Source organism: Salvia splendens, chromosome 13 (genome assembly GCF_004379255.2).
Source record: "Salvia splendens isolate huo1 chromosome 13, SspV2, whole genome shotgun sequence".
Taxonomy (NCBI): Eukaryota; Viridiplantae; Streptophyta; class Magnoliopsida; order Lamiales; family Lamiaceae; genus Salvia; species Salvia splendens.
Window position 1 is genome coordinate 15,827,251 of NC_056044.1, and position 21,657 is coordinate 15,848,907.

General features: G+C 43.6%; 1 protein-coding gene across 1 annotated transcript; it reads left to right on the plus strand.

The window, feature by feature from the left end:
* Positions 1–21,039: 21,039 nt before the first annotated feature.
* LOC121760584 lies at positions 21,040–21,390 on the plus strand. Its single transcript, XM_042156228.1, has one exon. The coding sequence runs from the start codon at positions 21,040–21,042 to the stop codon at positions 21,388–21,390; it is 351 nt and encodes a 116-aa protein (XP_042012162.1).
* The last annotated feature ends 267 nt before the right edge of the window (positions 21,391–21,657 follow it).

The following is a 21,657-nucleotide window of genomic DNA, read 5'->3' on the forward strand; positions in this document are numbered from 1 at the left end:
CAAGACATCGCGGGCCATGGGTTGATTGGGGCCCGAGAATAAGGTGGAGACATGGTAAGGAGCTAAGCCGGATTTAGAGGTATGATTCAAACTTGAATTTCACTATGAAGATAAAATCCAAATCCACTCCTCAGACCATCATTGTCTTCATCGTCGAAAGAGCTTCGCGTGGGTATCTTGCATGCCTCAATCGGAACCCGGATGAGGAAGTTATGATCGCTTTAAGAAAGCCGCGCAATGCAGAATGAAACGCGCGGGCGGGCGTTTTGACAGTTTTTGGTCGGTCGCGAACTCTAAGGAGTTCGCCTGACAGGGCTTTTTGCATGAGGAAAACCGCCCGACCTGGCTTTTTGCGCGACTTGCATTTTTGGACTCTTTTTGTCTTTTTTAGCACGTTTAGTCTCTTGTATAAATACACATGTCTAGGGTTTTTGTGGGCAGACTTTGACTGATATTGTAAGATCAAAGACTCCATTTGTGAGCACCCGCCTTCATTTTTGAAGATTTATCAAAATCCCTTGTGGTTGCATTCCAATCTATTGTCGGGCTTAGGTTGAATGTTAAGGTATGCTTTACTAGTTCTTGTGTTGCTAGTTTTGTGGAGCCATTAGGTTTTTTGTTTGTGAAAGTAGCCATTGAGTTTTCTTTCTTGAGCTTGAATCTAAATCATAATACTTATCATCTTCTTCTTCTTTTCCATCTTTTTATTATCATATTTCTTGTTTGGGTTATTGGATATTATTGCAAGAACAAATCCGGGTAACGTATGTTTCTTGAATCCTTAAGATTCACATTATTTGGTATCAAGAGCCATTGGTTCTTGTTCTTGTAATTGTTAGAAAATTATCAAAAAAAAAAAGAGATATTTCAAAATATATCCACGGGCTTTAGCTATAAATCGGTATATATATTGTTGGGTATGACAAATTGATTATTCCAAAGTTGTAGACCAAAATTGTATCAATTGTTGGGTCTATTGTTGCTGGGTGAAATTGTGTACACAAAGTGTTTGTTGATTTATCCCATTGGCCTAGCACCTTACTTTCATTTATCTTTTGGCTTCTAGAACTAGTAATTACTTGCCTAGTTGCATATTTTGTTTGTGAATTGTGCTACCCTTGTGGATTATCATCATTGAGAGCAAGTGAGGGAGAGTATCCTAGCCACCAAAACTTCTAAGCCTTTCGAGCGACATTGGGTGTGAGTTTTGGGGAAAGGGGTACATATTTTAGGGAGTGAGCTCCTCACTAAATTCTCCATTCTCGGGTGTGTGTGTTGTTTGTGTTACTAACAAAAAGGGACTTGTCCCTAGTTTTGTGCAATTTGTTTTGTAGGTACTTGAAATGGAGAACTATAGGCATAACTCGCCTACAAGGCAAGTGATAAGTCGTATTCTAGGCCTAGGTTACGGGTCAGTATGATGTGCATAATTGAATTATATCTGCAAAACTAGTTGCTTAAGCGTGCAGGGTAAGCGTTCTAGCCAGTAGGCAGAGTTTCAGAAACTTCAAGTGAAAAGGGCGCCAGGACGATTACGTACTGACCAGTATACATGCAAAAATGGCTCGAGATGGAGAAGGAGGATAGCTGGGACTGCTCAATCACAATTAAGGGCAAAGAAGTCATATCACTGCAAGGTCTTACCCTAAAAATCAAGGGAAAGCCTCCCTATAAAAGGAAGCCACTTGGAGAGAGAATCATCATCAACCAATTCATCTTCATCACTCTTAGATAGAATTCTCTCGGAGTTCAGTCCTTCAGCCCAGTCCAGAATCTCGTTCCTCGCCACTGCCATGGTCACTTGAAGATTTAGATGTTCCCGGAGTTCCAAACCTTACTTCCAGCCAGCCAGATCTTAGTTTAGAAGTTTCATCGCCCGGAGTGGCAAAACAATCTTTTATTCGCTTTCGTAGTTTCATTTACTTGCTTTCCTTACGTTGGATCTTTGTTTGCTTTTGGATATTTTCTGTTTTTGAAGTACTTGTGGAAGATCCGAACGTGTTGATGATATGAAGTTGATTTCCGTTCAGTTATGGTGTTGAGTTCTTTCCCTTCTCATTCCGCCTAGTTAGCTTAGATCTAAGGTTCCTTTGTGTTTAAGTGCTGAAACTTTCCTTTCTTTGTTTCCGTAAAAATTCCTTTAGTTGAACGTGGAAATATTGATCGTGAGTGAATCGCTGCATGTGAAGTCTTGTTTGAGTTCGTTTTCGTTTTCCTGCTGACCAGTACGCGGAGTTGCATTTTTTGTGTTTAGATTTCAGATTTGGTGTTCTTATTTGTAGATCTGTGTTCGTGAATCGATAAACTGTGTTTCCGTTTTGAATCTGGAATTATCTTCTGATTTTAGTTTGTGTTGTTGAAGAAGATGATGTCCATGTCTAATGTTGGGGACCACTTTGCTTTTTAGATGCTTTTTGCTTTTGTCCTTTACTTTTAGTTATAACCTGCAGATCTGTCAGCCTAGTCACCATGACTACCACTACCCTCTGAATATTCTGTCTAGCCCAAAATAGAATCTCGTACTTTCCAAATATTTTCTGTTATAAAAATGTCCCCCTATTTCCACGTACACAGCTGCACCCCTACACTTCTTCCCTCATTCTAGTCAGTAGGAAATTACCTCTAAGTTCTTGCCTAGGTAGAGACTCAACCCGAGCGTGGTAGCTAACCAAACCATCCAGAATATCACCACAATAGTTTTAACGCACCATCTCTGTGGGATTCGACCCTTACCACCACTATACTGATCAGTAGAAGTGGTTTGAGGAATTTTTGAAACCAGGGTCTAGGCTTAGTTAGGATCTCTATCCTGACCAGTAGGATATATCCTTGCTTGAACGACACCTAAGCATCCTGTGAGCTAAACTCGTTTCAAATGGCGCCGTTGCCGGGGATGGATGGCGTTACTAGTTACTTTTGTGTGTGATACTTTGGCGTATATATTGTGCATAATCTTCTTTTTCTTTTCTTTTCATTTCAGTTTATGAGAAGCAGTTCGGCTCCTGACCAGGGGAGACCGAAGATACTTCAGCGAGGATCTATACTCGTAACCACTCATTCTGGCCTGTCGACCACCTTGTCTGACCTAGGGACGAGTAGTGACGAAGAGAAGGGCACCATAGAGGGACCAATACCAGAAGAGATACCACTGTTGGAAGGCAACCCAAGGGAAATGGCCAACCAAGAAGATGAGGACCCGGAGATCGGGACGCTAAACGCACATACTAAAGGAGAGCCCCCGCAAGCCATAGTCGTTACTCCAGGGCAAACCGCCTGCGATGTGAAACCTCATGTGATCGCAATCCTGCCTACATACTGTGGGAAGAGCTATGAAGGGCCGTATGAGTTTCTTCATGAGTTTTGCAAAATTTGTAGGGCGCAGAGGAGACCAGCAGGAGCGACGAAGGATAATTATAGGCTGAAGGCTTTGCCATTTGTGCCTGCCCCCCAACTCTATTGAGACTTGGGCCGATTTCAAGTCAGCATTTCTGGGCGAGTTTTTTCCGTCATCCAAGACAAGCGCGCTGAAGAGGGAAATAACTAATGTGAAGCAAGGGTATGATGAGCCCTTGAGTGATTATTGGGCAAGATACATGGGTCTTTTGGAATCATGTCCCAACCATCGCATGGCGGACATTGAAGTACACCATACTTTCTACGAAGGCATGAACGCGGTAACCAAGGACCTGGCAAATTCATCGTCAGGAGGAAGCTTCACGCAATTGCGGGTTAGCGAAGCAAAGAGAGTCCTAAGGAAGCTGCTGAATGCAAAAAAAGAGTATGACCATTCAAGGGAAGGATACAATCGAGAGCGGGCTGTTGTTGCCTCGGTTACTGATCAGGAAAATACATGGAGCAGAAAATGGATTTGAAAATGGATGAGCTGAAGAAGTCACTTCTGAGTGCGATCGAGAAGAGCACCCCACCACCTTCCCCAGCTGGGAATTACAAGGGTGCAGGGCAGGGAAATCAAGGACCGAACTATGATCAGCCTAATGACTTCGGGAATATGGAGCAAGCTAATGCCGCGGGGTACTTCAATTCTAGTGGGCATTGGATTCAATGTAGGCAACGGGATGCACCATGGAGGGATCATCCAAACTTCCGATGGGGTGACGGGAGCCAAAATCAGAACCAAGGTCAGAACCAGTATAACCCTCATCCGAACCAAAACCCTAACCGTGGACCAGCAAACCCAGACTACCAGCCCAACTGGTCAGGAAGAAACCAATAATCCCAAAACCAAAACCCACAAAACCAGAACCCGAACCCTGTCTATGTGCCACCCCACCAGAGAAACTTCCAAAACTTCCAAAATCAGCCAAACCCAGGACCCCAAAACCATCAGAACCAAAATCCATTCCAAGGCCAGCACCAGAATCAATATCCTCAAGATCAGTACACCCCTTCCGCCCAGTATAACCAATACCCGCCTAATCAAGGACAGCAAAACTCCCAGAACTATCAACACCAAGGGCAAAGTCATTTCCAAAACTCGAACAGGTCAAGGAGATCCGTTGAGGACATGATGGGTGAAATGCTAGCATCACAACAGAGCATCAAAGGAGAATTGCAATCCCATAATGAGGTCGTGCAGGGGATGCAAAACGCCTAGAAGGAACATAAGGCGAACATGGATATGATGAATAGACAGTTAGCTCAACTGGCCAGTTCCGTGGGTGATTTGAAGGGAAATGCAGGGAAACTCCCATCTACAGTCCAAATGCCCGAAAAGGCGAATGTGAGTAAGGTTACGTTGAGGTCAGGAACCACTTATGACGCGCCTCAACCGAAACAACCTGGTGGAAGATATAATGGAACGAAGATAGGAGGTGATACCATTTCAGCAGAAGAATTAGGGAGAACTATACCTCGGATAAAGGATCCATTCTTCTTGGATGATACACCAAGTTTACGAGGTGAACCCGACACCCTACTGACCAGGAAGGAACCTCCTCAAGAAGTAGAGCCCAGAATGGAGGCCCAGACCCAAGAACTACTCAAGAAAAACTCCAAGAAGGTTGCTGAAGAACCAGTAGAGGAGAAAAAAGGGGAGAAACCATTCCCATTCCGATTTGTTACAAAGAGGAAGAAAGAGAACCCGGTTGACTACTTGTCGATTTTTGGGAAGTTGGATGTTACCATACCATTCCTCCAAGCCGTGAAGCTACCCCCTCTCGGGAAATTCATTAAGGACTTAATAGCCGGGAGAGCCCAGAAGGATGGCAAGATTATGATGGAAGGGATAGCGTCAGCAATAGTGCAAGAGAAGTTACCACCCAAGAGAGCCGATCCAGGTATGTTCACTTTGCCTATAGTTATAGGAGATGTGAAGGTCAAACATGCAATGTGTGATTTGGGGGCATCCATAAATGTCATGCCATTGTCTATCTATAACCGATTGAAGGGAGTCAGATTGTCGAATACTAGGGTATTGATCCAACTGGCTGATAGGTCGTGCATAAGTCCTGAGGGAGTTTTAGAAAATGTGTTAGTGAGAGTACATGATTTTACCTATCCTGCTGATTTTTATGTGATCAAAATGAGTGAGCATGAAGCTAGGGAATCTAGTGGAGTGTTGTTAGGAAGGCCATTTTTGAGAACGGCTAAGACAATAGTGGACATGGCCGAGGGGACAATTTGCATTGATTTTCATGGAGAGAAATTCACTTTTGATATCAATGAAGCCATGAAGAAACCGATTGATTCTGAGAATTTGTGTTATGTTGATGTGATTGACCCCCTTGTCCAAGATTTTCTTGAGACCGAACTATTGCAGGAGAAACTCCAAGCGTTAGATGCTTATGAGCAGGCCGACGTCGAAGCTGCTGCATGGTGTGATCTGATCAGTAGCCAATGGTTGACTGATGAAGAAATAGAAGTAGCAATCAAGGAATTCTGTCTGAAATCGGAGTTCATTGGAGCCGCAGGGGTTCAGCTACCAGCCAGTATAGAAGAACCATCGGAGGGAGATTCAGAAAAAGAAGGAGAGATTGAGAAAAACCCTCTACCCGAAGACACACTTCCGCCTCAAGTTGAGCTGAAGAAGTTGCCACCGAATTTGAAGTATGCCTTCCTCGGAGAGGAGAACTCATATCCAGTGATCATCAGTAGCAGCCTTACAAAGGAACAAGAGGCTAGGCTACTGACTGTGCTGAGCAAGAACAAGAAGGCGATTGGTTGGAGTCTTACAGATTTAGTGGGAATTAGCCCCGACGTCTGCATGCACCACATTAGGTTGGAGGAAGGAGCGAAGGCACATCGAGATGCTCAAAGGAAGGTAAACCCTAACATGCGAGAAGAGATATTGAAGGAGATCTTGAAGTTGTTGTCGCTAGGGATTATCTATTCAGTACCGGATAGTGAGTGGGTCAGCCCGATCCACATGGTCCCAAAGAAGTCGGGCATCCAAGTAGTTCAGAATGAGAGGAATGAGCTGATCCCAACAAGGCTAGTCACGGGTTGGCGAATGTGCATCGATTACCGTAAGCTGAACAATGCGACCAGGAAGGACCATTTTCCCCTGCCGTTCATCGACCAAATGTTGGAGAGATTAGCTGGGAAGAAGTTTTTCTGCTTTCTAGATGGGTACAGCGGTTATTTCCAAATTTACGTAGATCCTGAGGACCAGGACAAGACCACTTTCACTTGCCCGTTTGGAACCTATGCATACCGTCGCATGCCTTTCGGCCTGTGCAACGCTCCAGGTACGTTTCAACGATGTATGATGAGCATATTTTCCGATTTGATTGAGGATTGCATAGAGATATTCATGGACGATTTCACGGTTTACGGAGACTCGTTCGACTCTTGCCTTCACCATTTGGATATAGTTTTGGAGAGATGTCAAGCAAAGAGTTTGGTTTTGAACTTCGAAAAGTGCCATTTTATGGTCACCGAAGGGATAGTTTTAGGACACGTGGTCTCAGAGAGAGGTATCCAAGTGGATCGAGCCAAGGTAGATGTTATATCCAGATTACCATTCCCTACTGATCAGAAGGGAATAAGGGGTTTTCTGGGGCACGCCGGATTTTATCGAAGATTTATCAAGGATTTCTCCAAGATCGCCCAACCCCTTACTAGATTACTTCAGAATGACGTGAAATTCATCTTTGATGAGCAATGTAAGGCTGCTTTCAACCTTCTCAAGGAAAAGTTGATATCCGCACCCATCATAAGGGCTCCTGACTGGAACCATCCTTTCGAAGTAATGTGCGACGCCAGCGATTTTGCGGTAGGAGTCGTGCTGGGTCAGAAGATCGACGGGAAGAGGTACGTAATTTTTTATGCGTCCAAGACTTTAAATCAAGCCCAGCGGAATTACGATACCACTGAAAAGGAGATGCTGGCAGTGGTGTATTCCTTCGAGAAGTTCAGGCCATATTTGTTGGGATCCAAAGTCATAGTGTATACTGACCATGCGGCGATTAAGTATCTGATTGCCAAGAAGGAATCCAAACCACGCTTGATCCGATGGGTACTCTTGCTACAAGAATTTGACTGGGAGGTAGAAGATAAGCGAGGAGTCGAGAACAAGGTGGCGAACCATTTGAGCAGAATAGTGCAAGATGGAAACGGTGACGAAGTGCACGATAAATTTCCAGAGGAACATTTGTGTGAAGTGATTTTTGTGCCCAGAAAAATTGATTGGGAAGAAGTGTTGAAACTTACTGGTCAGAATGATACAGCGAAAGGAAAAGAGAAGGTAGGGCAGGAACCATGGTATGCGGACCTGGCCAACTACCTAGTGACTGGAGAGCTTCCAGAAGTGCCGAGTGTTACCAAAGCCCAAAGAATGAAGATCAAGAGTGAAGCGAAATACTACTTTTGGGACGACCCCTATTTGTGGAGGGTAGGGTCCGATCAAGTGATAAGGAGGTGCATTCCTGACTGGGAGCAGCGGGATGTTTTAACCCACTGCCATTCATTAGCATGCGGAGGACATTTCGGGCCCAAGAAGACGGCAAGGAAGATTTTGGATAGCGGCTTTTATTAGCCAACCCTCAACAAAGATGCGTACGAGTTTTGCAGAAGTTGTGAGCGTTGCCAACTGACCGGTGGAATATCTGCCCGGGATGAAATGCCGCAGGTACCCGTAATAGTTTGCGAGCTATTCGACATATGGGGAATGGATTTCATGGGGCCTTTTCCTTCATCCTATGGGAATCTGTATATCCTAGTTGCTGTAGACTACGTCTCCAAATGGGTAGAAGCCAAGGCCACAAGCACGTGTGAAGCCAAGGAAGTGGCCAAGTTCTTAAAGAGTCATATCTTCAGCCGATTCGGTGTACCCATGGCGATCATATCCGATCAAGGTACACACTTCTGTAATCGCACAATTGAAGCCTTGATGAAGAAATACGGTGTGCACCATAGACTATCCAGCCCTTACCATCCGCAAGCAAATGGACAAGCAGAAATCTCTAACCGCGAGATAAAGAAAATTTTGGAGAAGACGGTGAACACTTCTACGAAGGATTGGAGTGTAAGGTTAGAGGATGCTCTCTGGGCGTATCGAACAGCCTACAAGACCCCCATAGGCATGTCCCCTTACCGGATTGTTTTTGGGAAGATGTGCCACTTACCAGTTGGGATCGAGCATTGAGCATACTGGGCAGTACAGAAAATGAATATGGATGCTACAGCCTGTGAAGAGGAAAGGAAGTTAAAACTACAGGAGCTTGAGGAACTTAGATTGGAGTCATTCGACTCCGCCATGTGGTACAAAGAACGAACTAAATTATGGCATGATCGAAATCTGAGGACTAAGGAGCTCCATGTTGGCCAGAAAGTACTACTCTTCCAGTCAAGATTGAAGCTTATGCCAGGGAAACTCAAGTCCAAATGGACAGGACCTTACATCATAACTGCACTCCGATCTAATGGGGCAGTAGAAATTTCAGGGAGTTTTTCTAACTCTGAACCTTTCATAGTAAATGGGCATAGGTTGAAAATATTCAGGGATAATAGCGAGCTGGGTGTAGTGGATGAAATTCCACTACAGCCACTTACATCGGTTTCATACTGATCAGTAAGATAGGAATTTGGAATTCCGCGCGGCCAATTTCCCTTTGAAAATAGTTTACATATACTGGCCAAGTTGAATTCCAAATTACCTAAGGAAGTTGTAAATATTGTAAATACATAATTAATATTTGCACGCTAGACAATTCCTAAAAAATCCAAAAATATTTTCGGGCCTTAATTTTAATTTGAAGTGCACATTGACCAAGGGATTACTTATCTGGTGCTATTTCAAAATTTTATTTAAGTGCCCATTTAAATTAGTCTCTTTTTTTAGGTAAGTATAGCCGAAATTATGGAGAGGATGAAAATTTGAATTAAAGCTTGTGCAGCTTTTGCAGGGTGACAGCAGGAGAAATGGCGCGTGAGCAGAGGGAAAAGACGCGCTGACCAATCAGAGGCCAGCAACCTCAACCGCCCTTCCCGTCTGAAACGTCGCAACCGGCTACCCCTGATAACCGGTTACAACCACCTGCAACTGCTCTCTCTCACCCGAATTAAACTTACCGTCCCAACACTTTCCCCTCACAAACCCTCATTTTCAATTCGCTTTCAAGAAATTCTTGTCCATCTCTCTCGCGGAAACATCATTCTCAACCCCAACTCTCAACCCTACCTTTTCACCACTAAATCGCAGATTTCCACTCATGGGTAAGAAGGCATTCGCCAAGAAAAACAAACCCAGCCGCCGAGAAACCCCGGAGGCACGACCACAGCCAGCCCCACCAGCACCCGTCGCTCAACCATCGCCCATGGTTTCCTTGGATGCCATGATGGAATTTCTTCGCCAACAGGACCCAACTAGGGACTGGACGGCGGCATTGACTGGTTTTGGTCATATGGGGGGCGCCAGAACCACATCCAGCGAAGCTCCGCCTGCGTCGGTAAGTCATGCAGCAGATTCAGTACCGGAATCGGCAGAACTCGACGCTATCGCCGCACATTACGACTCCGACTCTGAGGAGCGTAAGAAAAAGTCGAGTCCAGGCAAGACGACTCTGGGGAGCGAAGGTACAAAGAGGACGCCCGAGGAGGAGCCGGTATTGCAAGCAGTGAGAAGGCCGGAAATAGATTTGAATGAATCGGCCAGGAAACAAGGCCTCATGACAGACGAAGAATTTGACTCGATTCTGAACAGGGTCAACCGGAGAGAACAGGACACTGCACCAATGCCTGAGGGTCTACACCTCGCATTGGGGGCAGTAGGAAACAGGGAGAAAGCCACATCAGGAACCATACCGGAAGGCCGACCTTTCCCGTTGGTAGGAGGGGAAGGGGAGGTACCGAGTAAAGAAAAAGAACCAGTAGACCCCCAAGTGAAAGCCGGGGATGATAGAGTACAAGTAGAAGAGGAAGGTACTGCGTCTACGGAAGCCAAGGATGCAGGAACAGAGACAGCAGAGCCGGAAGTAGAGGCACCCACCCCAGTGGTACCTCAGGTTGTAAAATCGATTCCGGTCAAGCGAAAACTGGTGGTGAAAGCAGACCCCAAGGCAGACTCACCCAAGCCGCAGAGGGTATCACAACGTTGTTTAGGTAAGTGGGCCTCCAGCAGGGCCAAACCAAACACGGCGGAGGACCCCATAGAGATCGCAAGCGAGGAAGAGCGAGCCACTCCGAAAAAGGCTGAAGGTGAACTTGTTCAAGCTACTGATCAGGAAGACACAGGGGTGTCTCCAGTACAGAACGAACCGGGCACAACAACGGAAGGAATGGCTGGGGGACCGAACCTCACATCAGAGTCGGGAAGGCCTGCTGGATCTGAGAAGGACGAGGCCTTACTCCAAGCTGAGGAGGAAGCCAGGTACCAGATAGAAAGAAAAAGGAAATGAAAAGCCGTTGTGAAGAACAAGCCGAGTACCAAAAAACCGCGTACCGTGAACACAGGCATAGTGATCACTGAGGCTGACCAGAGGACCCCATCAACCCGGCAAACACAGAGTGACAGTGAATATGAGATCAGTGAAGAATCTGAATCCGGTAGCGATACGACCATGGAAGATGAGGAGTACAAGGAGCAGCAACTCCCTAACGATCATCGGGAACTATTGCATCCACCTGCAGAACCGCTCCGATATAAGCGTTGGACGGTGGAGCTCACAGATGACGTGGTGGAGGGGATGCAATTTTCTGACTCCAAGGAGCTCCAATCCATCTATCGCACCAAGAACGCAAAAGGCAAGAAGGTTAAGTCTGGAAAGGTAATTCATCTCCCCTCGTTAGATGAATTAAAGGTTCGGGAATCGTTTCTCGCCCTTTTCCATGAATTGGGTTTTGAATGGCTGTTAAGGAATGAGAGTTTGAATGTTCCGGTCGATTTGACCAAAGAATTCTTCGCCACCTTTCGATTCAAGGTCACAACGGATTTGGATGTAGAGTGTATCAGTTTCAGAGTATTTGGAGGAGAGATTAGGATGAATTTGATTGAATGGACTGTTCGGCTAGGGATATGCAGTTTGGAGGAGGCCATAGGGCCCGAGTGGAGAGATAGGGAGAGGGGGATTCCCCGCAGGCATGTGGACTTTGAGCCCCAGGTAGCTTGGGAAGAGCTTACTCACCCCGGGGCAGGACAGTTTCAGTCCACTATCTCCCGATCTATTCATCTCAACGATCCTAATCTACGCCTGGTTCAACTCTTCTTGGGTTACAACCTTTTAGGACAGTCGAATTCGGCAGTCCGAACATCGATGACGGAATTGTATCTTATGTGGTGTGCCAAGAGAGGCAAGAAGTTGCACTTAGGGTTCTGGACTGCATACACATGTCACCTCATCGCTACCCACCCAGCTCGGAATATTTCCCTTTGCCATATCTTGGGAGTCTTTGTGAGAAACAACATCACCATTTCAGAGGACGAAGACTTAACCCCCTTGACGATGGTAGACGCCCCAGGATTGTTTGATACCCCGCTATTCGTCCGGACGAATGCGGTATACATGAGGCAAGGCGTGCCACACTTCTACGCAATGGGAGAGGAAGCTACACCCACTGCTCGGTTGGCAGCAGCTCATGAAGCACCGGCACCGGACCAGGAACAGCGTCAAGGGAAGATCGAGGAAGCGATGGAAGAGGTGAAGGAAGAAAATCAACAATTGAAAGCGGAAGTGATGAAATTGGCAGCAGTAATGGAAAGACTGTTGAAGGAGTCTGCGGGGCAGACGAGACAGCGTCAGAGGCAAGAAGCCTTGGAGACGATTGTTACTAGGCTTGGAGATGAGAACCAGAAACTGATAACGGAGATGGGCAGAATGGCATCCGTGATGGATGAGTTATTGAATGAAGTCACAAGCCTAAGGAAGGAACAAGCTGTTGCACCAAGGGGCCATGGAGGCCGAGTTAAGGAACCACGAGTATCCGAGGAGGAATTACCCGAGACAAAGGAAGCAGAGAAGGAACACGAGGAAGGAGAAGCCAAAGAGTCGGCAGATTCTAGGAACCAGCAAGCCGAGAAGGAGGAGGAGACACCGGTAGAACCACCTGCACCACAACCTGCCCCGCGAAGGAGCAGGAGGAACAAGTGACCACCACCCCCATCTGACCAGTTAGTTTTTCTCTCTATTTTCTTTTTTTTAGCTTTTCGTTTTTAATTGTGTTTTGTGTGTCTAGGTAGTATACTTTCTGTTTGTGCGCAAACCCCATTCATAACACTTAGCCTATTCTATAGTCTAAGTGTGAGAAGTTAAGTGTTTGTCTTTTGGCGCATGTGTGTATGTTTTCTGTTTTTCGTAAGCATGTCGGCTCACACTTAGCCCGTTGCACGGCCTAAGTGTGAAGAGTTTTGTATACCTGTGTGTTTTGTTGGTCTGTTTAGGTTTTCAAACTCTCCCACTTAGCCTATTCCATAGTCTAAGTGTGAGAAGTTTTAGTGTTAATTTGTTGTTTTTGTCTGTTTGTCTATGTGTCCATCATACTGGCCATTACCTTTTCCACTTCACAGCCCTATCTGAGGGCAGACACTTGTGAAGTGGGAGGGGGGACGCAATGACCAGTATGATGAGTATGTATATATGTGTAGTCTTTGTGCTTGTGTTAGTGTCCTGTTAAGTATAGTTTTTTTTTAATTTGTGTGTTAATTGGGCTTAAAACTCAACCGTCTTGAGCTGAAGGTGAAGGGAACTAAGGGAAATAAGACATGCTGGAAAACCAAAACCACCTTCCCTAGTACCTCCTAGTCAGGATAGATGATGTGAGTATGAGAGAAAAGCCCATACTTAGAGCCAAACGCGAAAGCCTCTTAAAATGTGAGTTATAAGCTTAAAGTGGAACCACTTTCCACAAATATTGAAAAGAAAGAGAGGCTGCCACAAATTGCCTAGGATGAAGTGACCACGGGTAGCAAACACTGAAGGCAGTAGGAAAACCCCCCACAAAAAAAAAAAAAAAAAACAACCCTTAGAACCTCTTTTCCCAACTCTGTTACCCAAATAAATACCCCTAGCCACTGGGGCTGTGTGTGTGCAAGGCGTGAGGCGAATGAAGCTCACTGGCCAGAAAGATGTACAAGAAAGCAGACTCCAGCTGGGCAAGAAGGTTCGGAAGAAAATCGACCAGAGAGTTATCCCGGGTCCAAAAAAAAAAGGTATAAGGGTGGCGAAGCCACAAAGGAAAAAGAGAAAGAAGAATGTGGAGAAAAAATGGTCAGAAACTTGACCACAGAAAAAAAAAGAGAAGGAATAAGGGTGGCAAAGCCACAAGATGATACTGACCAGTTGGAGACCCAAGCCAGAAGCGCCAGTTAAGAAGCAACTGATCAGAAGCCTAATGCACACAGTTCCTCCCCACATCAATAAAATAGGAATTTTGAAAACTTAGAGCCTTAGGAACATCCACCCCAAAACACTGCAACCCAATAGCCCCATTACAAGCCTTTAAGCCCTTCAGTAGCTGCACGTGAGATCCAAGTCCGAAGCAAGCGTGGTTGAGCATATTGAGAGAATGCGGTCCCAACATTCCTGGTGAGGTATGAGAGACCGAGTGAATCTAGTGTTTGGCCGAGAGTTTGGGCGATCTTGACAAACGGATGTACTGACCAGGAAGGAATGGGGGGTGGCAGAAGTTCAAGGCTGTGTAAGGCCGGATTGCACCAGATCCCGAGGTGAGGGATGGTTGAAAATATAGCCTAAATTTTTTTGTTTTAGTGTTTATTCTTGTTTGTGTGTTTTTCTGTGTTTGACCAAGTGTTTTTCTTTGCGTCGTTGTAGTATAGAGTCTAGTTTAGGTAGAGTCGGTCAGGGGAGTAACCAGGCTAGAATTCGACTTATTCCTTTTTGTTTGTTCTTCACGCTTGAGGACAAGCATGTGGTAAGTGTGAGCAGTTTGATAAGTCGTATTCTAGGCCTAGGTTACGGGTCAGTATGATGTGCATAATTGAATTATATCTGCAAAACTAGTTGCTTAAGCGTGCAGGGTAAGCGTTCTAGCCAGTAGGCAGAGTTTCAGACACTTCAAGTGAAAAGGGCGTCAGGACGATTACGTACTGACCAGTATACATGAAAAAATGGCTCGAGATGGAGAAGGAGGATAGCTGGGACTGCTCAATCACAATTAAGGGCAAAGAAGTCATATCACTGCAAGGTCTTACCCTAAAAATCAAGGGAAAGCCTCCCTATAAAAGGAAGCCACTTGGAGAGAGAATCATCATCAACCAATTCATCTTCATCACTCTTAGATAGAATTCTCTCGGAGTTCAGTCCTTCAGCCCAGTCCAGAATCTCGTTCCTCGCCACTGCCATGGTCACTTGAAGATTTAGATGTTCCCGGAGTTCCAAACCTTACTTCCAGCCAGCCAAATCTTAGTTTAGAAGTTTCATCGCCCGGAGTGGTAAAACAATCTTTTATTCGCTTTCGTAGTTTAATTTACTTGCTTTCCTTACGTTGGATCTTTGTTTGCTTTTGGATATTTTCTGTTTTTGAAGTACTTGTGGAAGATCCGAACGTGTTTATGATATGAAGTTGATTTCCGTTCAGTTATGGTGTTGATTTCTTTTCCTTCTCATTCCGCCTAGTTAGCTTAGATCTAAGGTTCCTTTGTGTTTAAGTGCTGAAACTTTCCTTTCTTTGTTTCCGTAAAAATTCCTTTAGTTGAACGTGGAACTATTGATCGTGAGTGAATCGCTGCATGTGAAGTCTTGTTTGAGTTCGTTTTCGTTTTCCTGCTGACCAGTACGCGGAGTTGCATTTTCTGTGTTTAGATTTCAGATTTGGTGTTCTTATTTGTAGATCTGTGTTCGTGAATCGATAAACTGTGTTTCCGTGTTGAATCTGGAATTATCTTCTGATTTTAGTTTGTGTTGTTGAAGAAGATGATGTCCATGTCTAATGTTGGGGACCACTTTGCTTTTTAGATGCTTTTTGCTTTTGTCCTTTACTTTTAGTTATAACCTGCAGATCTGTCAGCCTAGTCACCATGACTACCACTACCCTCTGAATATTCTGTCTAGCCCAAAATAGAATCTCGTACTTTCCAAATATTTTCTGTTATAAAAATGTCCCCCTATTTCCACGTACACAGCTGCACCCCTACACTTCTTCCCTCATTCTAGTCAGTAGGAAATTACCTCTAAGTTCTTGCCTAGGTAGAGACTCAACCCGAGCGTGGTAGCTAACCAAACCATCCAGAATATCACCACAATAGTTTTAACGCACCATCTCTGTGGGATTCGACCCTTACCACCACTATACTGATCAGTAGAAGTGGTTTGAGGAATTTTTGAAACCAGGGTCTAGGCTTAGTTAGGATCTGTATCCTGACCAGTAGGATATATCCTTGCTTGAACGACACCTAAGCATCCTGTGAGCTAAACTCGTTTCAGCAAGTCGCCTCATCATGCGATGAAACTATTGAAGAGATGTTTTCCTCAATCATAAAAGAGTTGCACGAGGTACGAGGAAGAATGAATACTATGAAAAGAGGCTTTACGGTGTTCCGAGATGATGTAGTCCTCTTAAGAGACCGAGTTGCACATAATCATTCCATACCACCTAGTGACTGAATGGGAAGTAGAGGGGGACGAAACAATATGAAGTGGAGTGAAGCCGCATACTCCAATCACAGAAGCAAACATGATTATAACCATGTAGAGGATTGGCTAGACGATGCATGTCGGCATCTCACTAGAAGGGAACGAGTTCTGAAGTTCCATGGAGAGCCTCACTCTAGGATGGTGAGAGATGATGATGAAGAGCTACTTGAGGATGAAAAGGAGTCCACAGCCACACATGAAGAAGACGCACACCCAACTTTCAATGATGGTGTGTCTAGCATAGTGGAAGCCGAGGACGAATGTGAGTCATTAAATGCCCTTCAAATCTTGAACACCGAACCAAAGCTACATAAGGTTGCTAATGGAAACAAGCACTTGAGAGAGAATCGAGATAAAGAGAAAAAGCTAGAGAGTGAGAGCATGCTTCAAAAGCCAATAGAGTGTGAGAAAAGGCGAAAATGTGAGACGCAAAAGCCAAGAGAGAGTGGTGGGGTGAGTATGAATCAAAGAAACCTAGAGAGAAAAACTACAAGCATGTTAGGAAAAAAGGTTGCTTGTTAGATTCTAAGATCAACCTTGGGAGGGCTCTAAATCACCCTATCCTTTTTGCCCTTGGTAAGGATAATGACCTTTATTTCACTAACTCTTATGACTTGTCTTTTCTCTTTGAAAACTTTATGAGACAAAAATTAGGAGGATTAGAATGTGAACCCCGAGTCGTGGATGTACCGAGTAACTTCTTACCGGTAATAAGATCATGGAAGCAATATCAAGATGAATCACTCATAGCCCTAGGTTCAAGTACACTATCCTTGCTTACTTGTGGTGTTTCTTTGAAGTGCTTAGATGTGTTGGACAACAATTTGCTTTGGAAAAATAATTTGAACCATGTTGAGCCTATCTTGTACTTAAAGCATGATTTTGTAAATTCAAGAGTGATACATGTGAATAAGATTGATTTTCCAAAGCCGACTTGTGATGATAGCTTTGTCATTAGTGATTTGTGGCATCGAGAGCTTGAATCTTTGAATGCCAAGTCTATATTTGCATCATATGTTGACCCTTTCTTGATAAATCCATACATTGATAAGCGTGTCATTTCTCTTATGAATTTTTGGAATGTCCTCCTTACATGCTAAAATGACTAAACTTTCTTTTGTTGGAAATTTTGAGTTTCTTAAGTGTGTCAATGGAATTAGTAGACCTAAGATGAGTACATATATTGTCGATTTTATTCCTTGGTCTACTACATGCTTTTATTGGAAATTGGTAAAACCCTTCAATGGGATTGGGATATTCTATGGCCATATCGTGAAGAATTTTTCCACCCACGTGTCTCTTGTGGATAGTATTGTGATTAATGGCACGAGAATGCATTGCTTCAATATTTATGTATTTGTTCTAAAATTGTTAGAGCAATTACGTGGGACTTATTTTGATGAGACTCTTATGCTATGTGTGGTTGCTTTTTACAAGTTTCATATGTATTGCTTTGTGCTTATTGTGCCTAGGAGTAAATGGATACATTGCTCCTATATTTTTTACCATTTTTTGAAATTTTTGGGGAAATGGTGTGAAATCTACATTGATAAATATATTTCATTGATTGGTATCTTTTCGTGCAAGCTTCATTTGAGTTATAATGAATCTATTCTATATGTTGAACATGAGTGTGTCAATTTGAGCAAGAATGATGTGTCAATGGTTGAAGATGATCTTTCATTGCATAATCTTAAGAATGAGATCCCCTTTGTGCTTGATATTCTCATTGCATCATTCTATTTTGAAGATGGTGGTGGAAGTTGGTTTGTTGATTGTGATTGTGATAACCATCTCCTTGTTAGTGAAATTTCTTTTGGATTCCGAAGCGATATCAACCTCTTGTATGGTACTATGATATTTGATTTGGACTCGCTCGATTTTGTAGGTGTACTTGATTAGGATTTGAGGACAAATCCTTCAAAAGAAGGAGGGGATGATGTGAATCAATGAGTCCTAAAGAAAAATTGAAGAACCGGATTTGAGGACAAATCCTTTCACAAAGAAGGAGAGGATGATGTGAATCTAGATATTAAACATCATAAATCACCAAGACATCGCGGGCCATGGGTTGATTGGGGTCCGAGAATAAGGTGGAGACATGGCAAGGAGCCAAGCCGGATTCAGAGGTCTGATTCAAACTAGAATTTCACTATGAATATAAAACCCAAATTCACTCCTCAGACCATCATTGTCTTCATCGTCGAAAGAGCTTTGCGTGGGTATCTTGCATGCCTCAATCGGAACCCGGATGAGGAAGTTATGATCATTTCAAGAAAGCCACGCAATGCAGAACGAAACACGCGGGCGGGCGTTTTGACAGTTTTTTGGTCGGTCGCGAACTCCAGAGAGTTCGCCCGACCGGGATTTTTGCATGAGGAAAAACGCCCGACCGGAATTTTTTTTAGCACTTGCGTTTTTGGACTCTTTTTGTCTTTTTTTTAGCACTTTTAGTCTCTTGTATAAATACCCATGTCTAAGGTTTTTGTGGGCAGACTTTGAATGATATTGTAAGAACAAAGACTCCATTTGTGAACACCCATCTTCATTTTTGAAGATTTATCAAAATCCATTGTGGTTGCATTCCTATCTATTGTCAGGCTTAGGTTGAATGTTAAGGTATGCTTTAGTAGTTCTTGTGTTACTAGTTTTGTGGAGCCATTAGGTTTTTGTTTGTGAAAGTAGCCATTGGGTTTTCTTTCTTGAGCTTGAATCTAAATCATAACACTTATCATCTTCTTCTTCTTTCCATCTTTTTATTATCATATTTCTTGTTTGGGTTATTGGATATTATTGCAAGAACAAATCCGGGCAACATATATTTCTTGAATCCTTAAGATTCACATTAGATGATGTGATTGTTGGATTGTTGAGAAAGTGAGGGAGATTGTTTGTCTGGCCAGACTATGAAACACTGTTTTTGTGATACTCGATGATATTTCTTTTCTAAATGTAAAACTCGAGTTCACTATGGTATGGATGACATAACTTTTATAAAATGTTTTCGGCATGAGCCCACTGAGTATATTAAGTACTCAGCCCTGCATTTCTTTTAAAAATGTGCAGGTTGAGCGGTGATGTTGCGGCGGATGTTGAGTTGAGCCTTAAGAATTTCCGGATGCGTCGTGTCTTCATACATGCGCGTCATCCTATGACTCACTTTAGATACTTGATTTCCGCCGCCTCGTTTTAAATTGTCTTCTTTCTGAAAGTCTTCTGTTTTTCTTCATACTGTTTTATGACATTAATTACCTTGAGACATTAATCCGCTGATTAACTTTTTGATAAACTAAAATAATTCTTTTGGAAGTTAATTGAGTTTCTTATTAAATGTCGTCATTTATTGTTCCTCATAGTCACGATTTCCCCGTCTTGACTATCCTTAGTAAGGGCGGTCGTGACAACATTCTTGCAACCCCCATCCAACGAGAAGGCCGTGAGAAGCTTCTTGGGACATGCAGGGTTCTATAGAAGATTTATCAAGGACTTTTCGAAAATCTCTAAGCCTCTTTGTAAATTACTTGAAAAGGATGTGAAATTTAATTTTACTTATGATTGTTTACAGGCTTTTGAAGATTTGAAGAAGGCTTTAGTTAGTGCTCCCATTCTCATCACTCCCAATTGGAGTCAACCATTTGTAATCATGTGTGATGCAAGCGAAATTGCCGTTGGTTCCGCATTGGGGCAGAAGAGAGATAAAATTTTTAGAGTCATTTATTATGCTAGTAGAACCTTAGATTCAGCACAAGCTGACTATACGACCACAGAAAGGGAGATGCTTGCTATAGTTTATTCTTTTGATAAATTTAGAGCTTATCTTGTTGGGACTAAAACCATTGTTTACACTAATCATGCAGCTATTATGCACTTGTTTGCAAAGGAGGACGCAAAACCAAGACTCATCCGGTGGATCCTACTACTCTAAGAATTCGATGTTGAAATAAGAGATAGAGAAGGGTGTGAGAATGTAGTGGCGGATCACTTGTCTCGGTTGGAGCACCAGGTGGAAGGAGAAGATCTATCATGAGAAATTAATGAGGACTTCTCCGACGAGCATCATTCTTCACTCAAGCTACTTTTCCTTGGTATGCCGACATTGATAATTATTTAGCAGCCAAGGTACACCCTCCCGATCTTAGTCCTTATCAAAGGAAGAAATTTTATAGAGATGTTAGATCTTATTTTTGGGATGAGCCCTACTTGTTTAAAAGATGTGCAGATACTATACTTAGGGGGTGTGTACCGCAAGAAGATTGGGTAGCCATAGTAGAAAGATGTCGCTCGTCACCAACTGGAGGATACTTTGATGTGCGAAGGACCACCATCAAAATCCTACAAAGAGGGTTCTATTGGCCAACCATCTACCGTGACTTTGCCAGTTTTGTGCTCTAATGCAACGAATGTGAGCGTACGGGGGGAATATGAAAGAAGAAGGAGATGCCTATGAACACCATCATTGAGGTAGAATTATTTGATGTATGGGGGATAGACTTTATGGGACCATTCCCAAAATCAGGGGAGTACCAATACATTTTACTTGCAGTTGAATATATGTCTAGATGGGTGGAAGCAATTCCTACCAAAACTAATGATTCTAGAGTTGTAACTGCTTTTGTGAGGAAAAATATTTTTAGTATGTTTGGCACACCCCGCGCTCTCATAAGCGATGGAGGATCTCACTTCAACAATAGGTGGCTAGACAATGTATTGGACAAATATGGCGTTAAGCACAGAGTCACCTCGCCATATCACCCCCAAGCCAATGGGCAGAACAAGCTTGCAAGTAGGGAAATCAAGTCCGTCCTACAGTAAACAGTAAGCACTAATAGAAAGGATTGGGCACTCCGTTTGGATGGAGTTAAGCACAGAGTCACCTCACCATATCACCCCCCAAGCCAATGCGTTGTGGGCATACCGTACCGCATACAAATCACCTATAGGTATGTCTCCTTATCAATTAGTTTTTGGAAAATCATGTCATTTTCCTTTTGAGATGGAGTATAGGTCTTATTGGGCAATAAAGAAGTTGAATAAAGATTTCCAAAAGGCCGGGGAGGAAAGGCGTCTCTTTCTCAATGAGATGGATGAATTTCAAATGGAAGCCTATGATTGCTCATCTACTTACAAAGAAAGGATGAAGGCGTACCATGATAGGATGATTAGTCCACAAGAGCTCACCTTGGGGGATGTAGTTTTGTTGCACAATTCGAGACTCTCTCTTTTCCCAGAAAAGTTGAAGTCCAAATGGACCGGTCCGTACATGATCAAGAAAATCTATGATAGTGAGACGGTCGAGTTGCTAGCTCCGGATGGGATGTTGTTCAAGCCAATGGCCACCGTGTGAAGAAATACTATAGTCCGGACAAGGTGGTGGAAGATGAAGTAGCACTAGAAGAACCACCCAAGGAGTAAAAAGGTGGTAAAGTCAAGCTAATGACTATAAAAGAGCGTTTGTTGGGGGGCAACTCAGCCATTTATTTCAATATTTGCTTAAGTTTTTTAGTACCTTTTTGGTTTAATTTTCATTTTTGTGTTGTTAAAAAAAATTCGCAGGTTTCTGGACTTCCGCCATCGACCGCTGCAGCGGCCCGCTGGCCACTCTCTGGAACGA

Excerpts from the sequence above, each read along its gene's own strand:
- LOC121760584 (XM_042156228.1), top strand. The coding sequence starts at position 21,040 with ATGGAGTATAGGTCTTATTGGGCAATAAAGAAGTTGAATAAAGATTTC.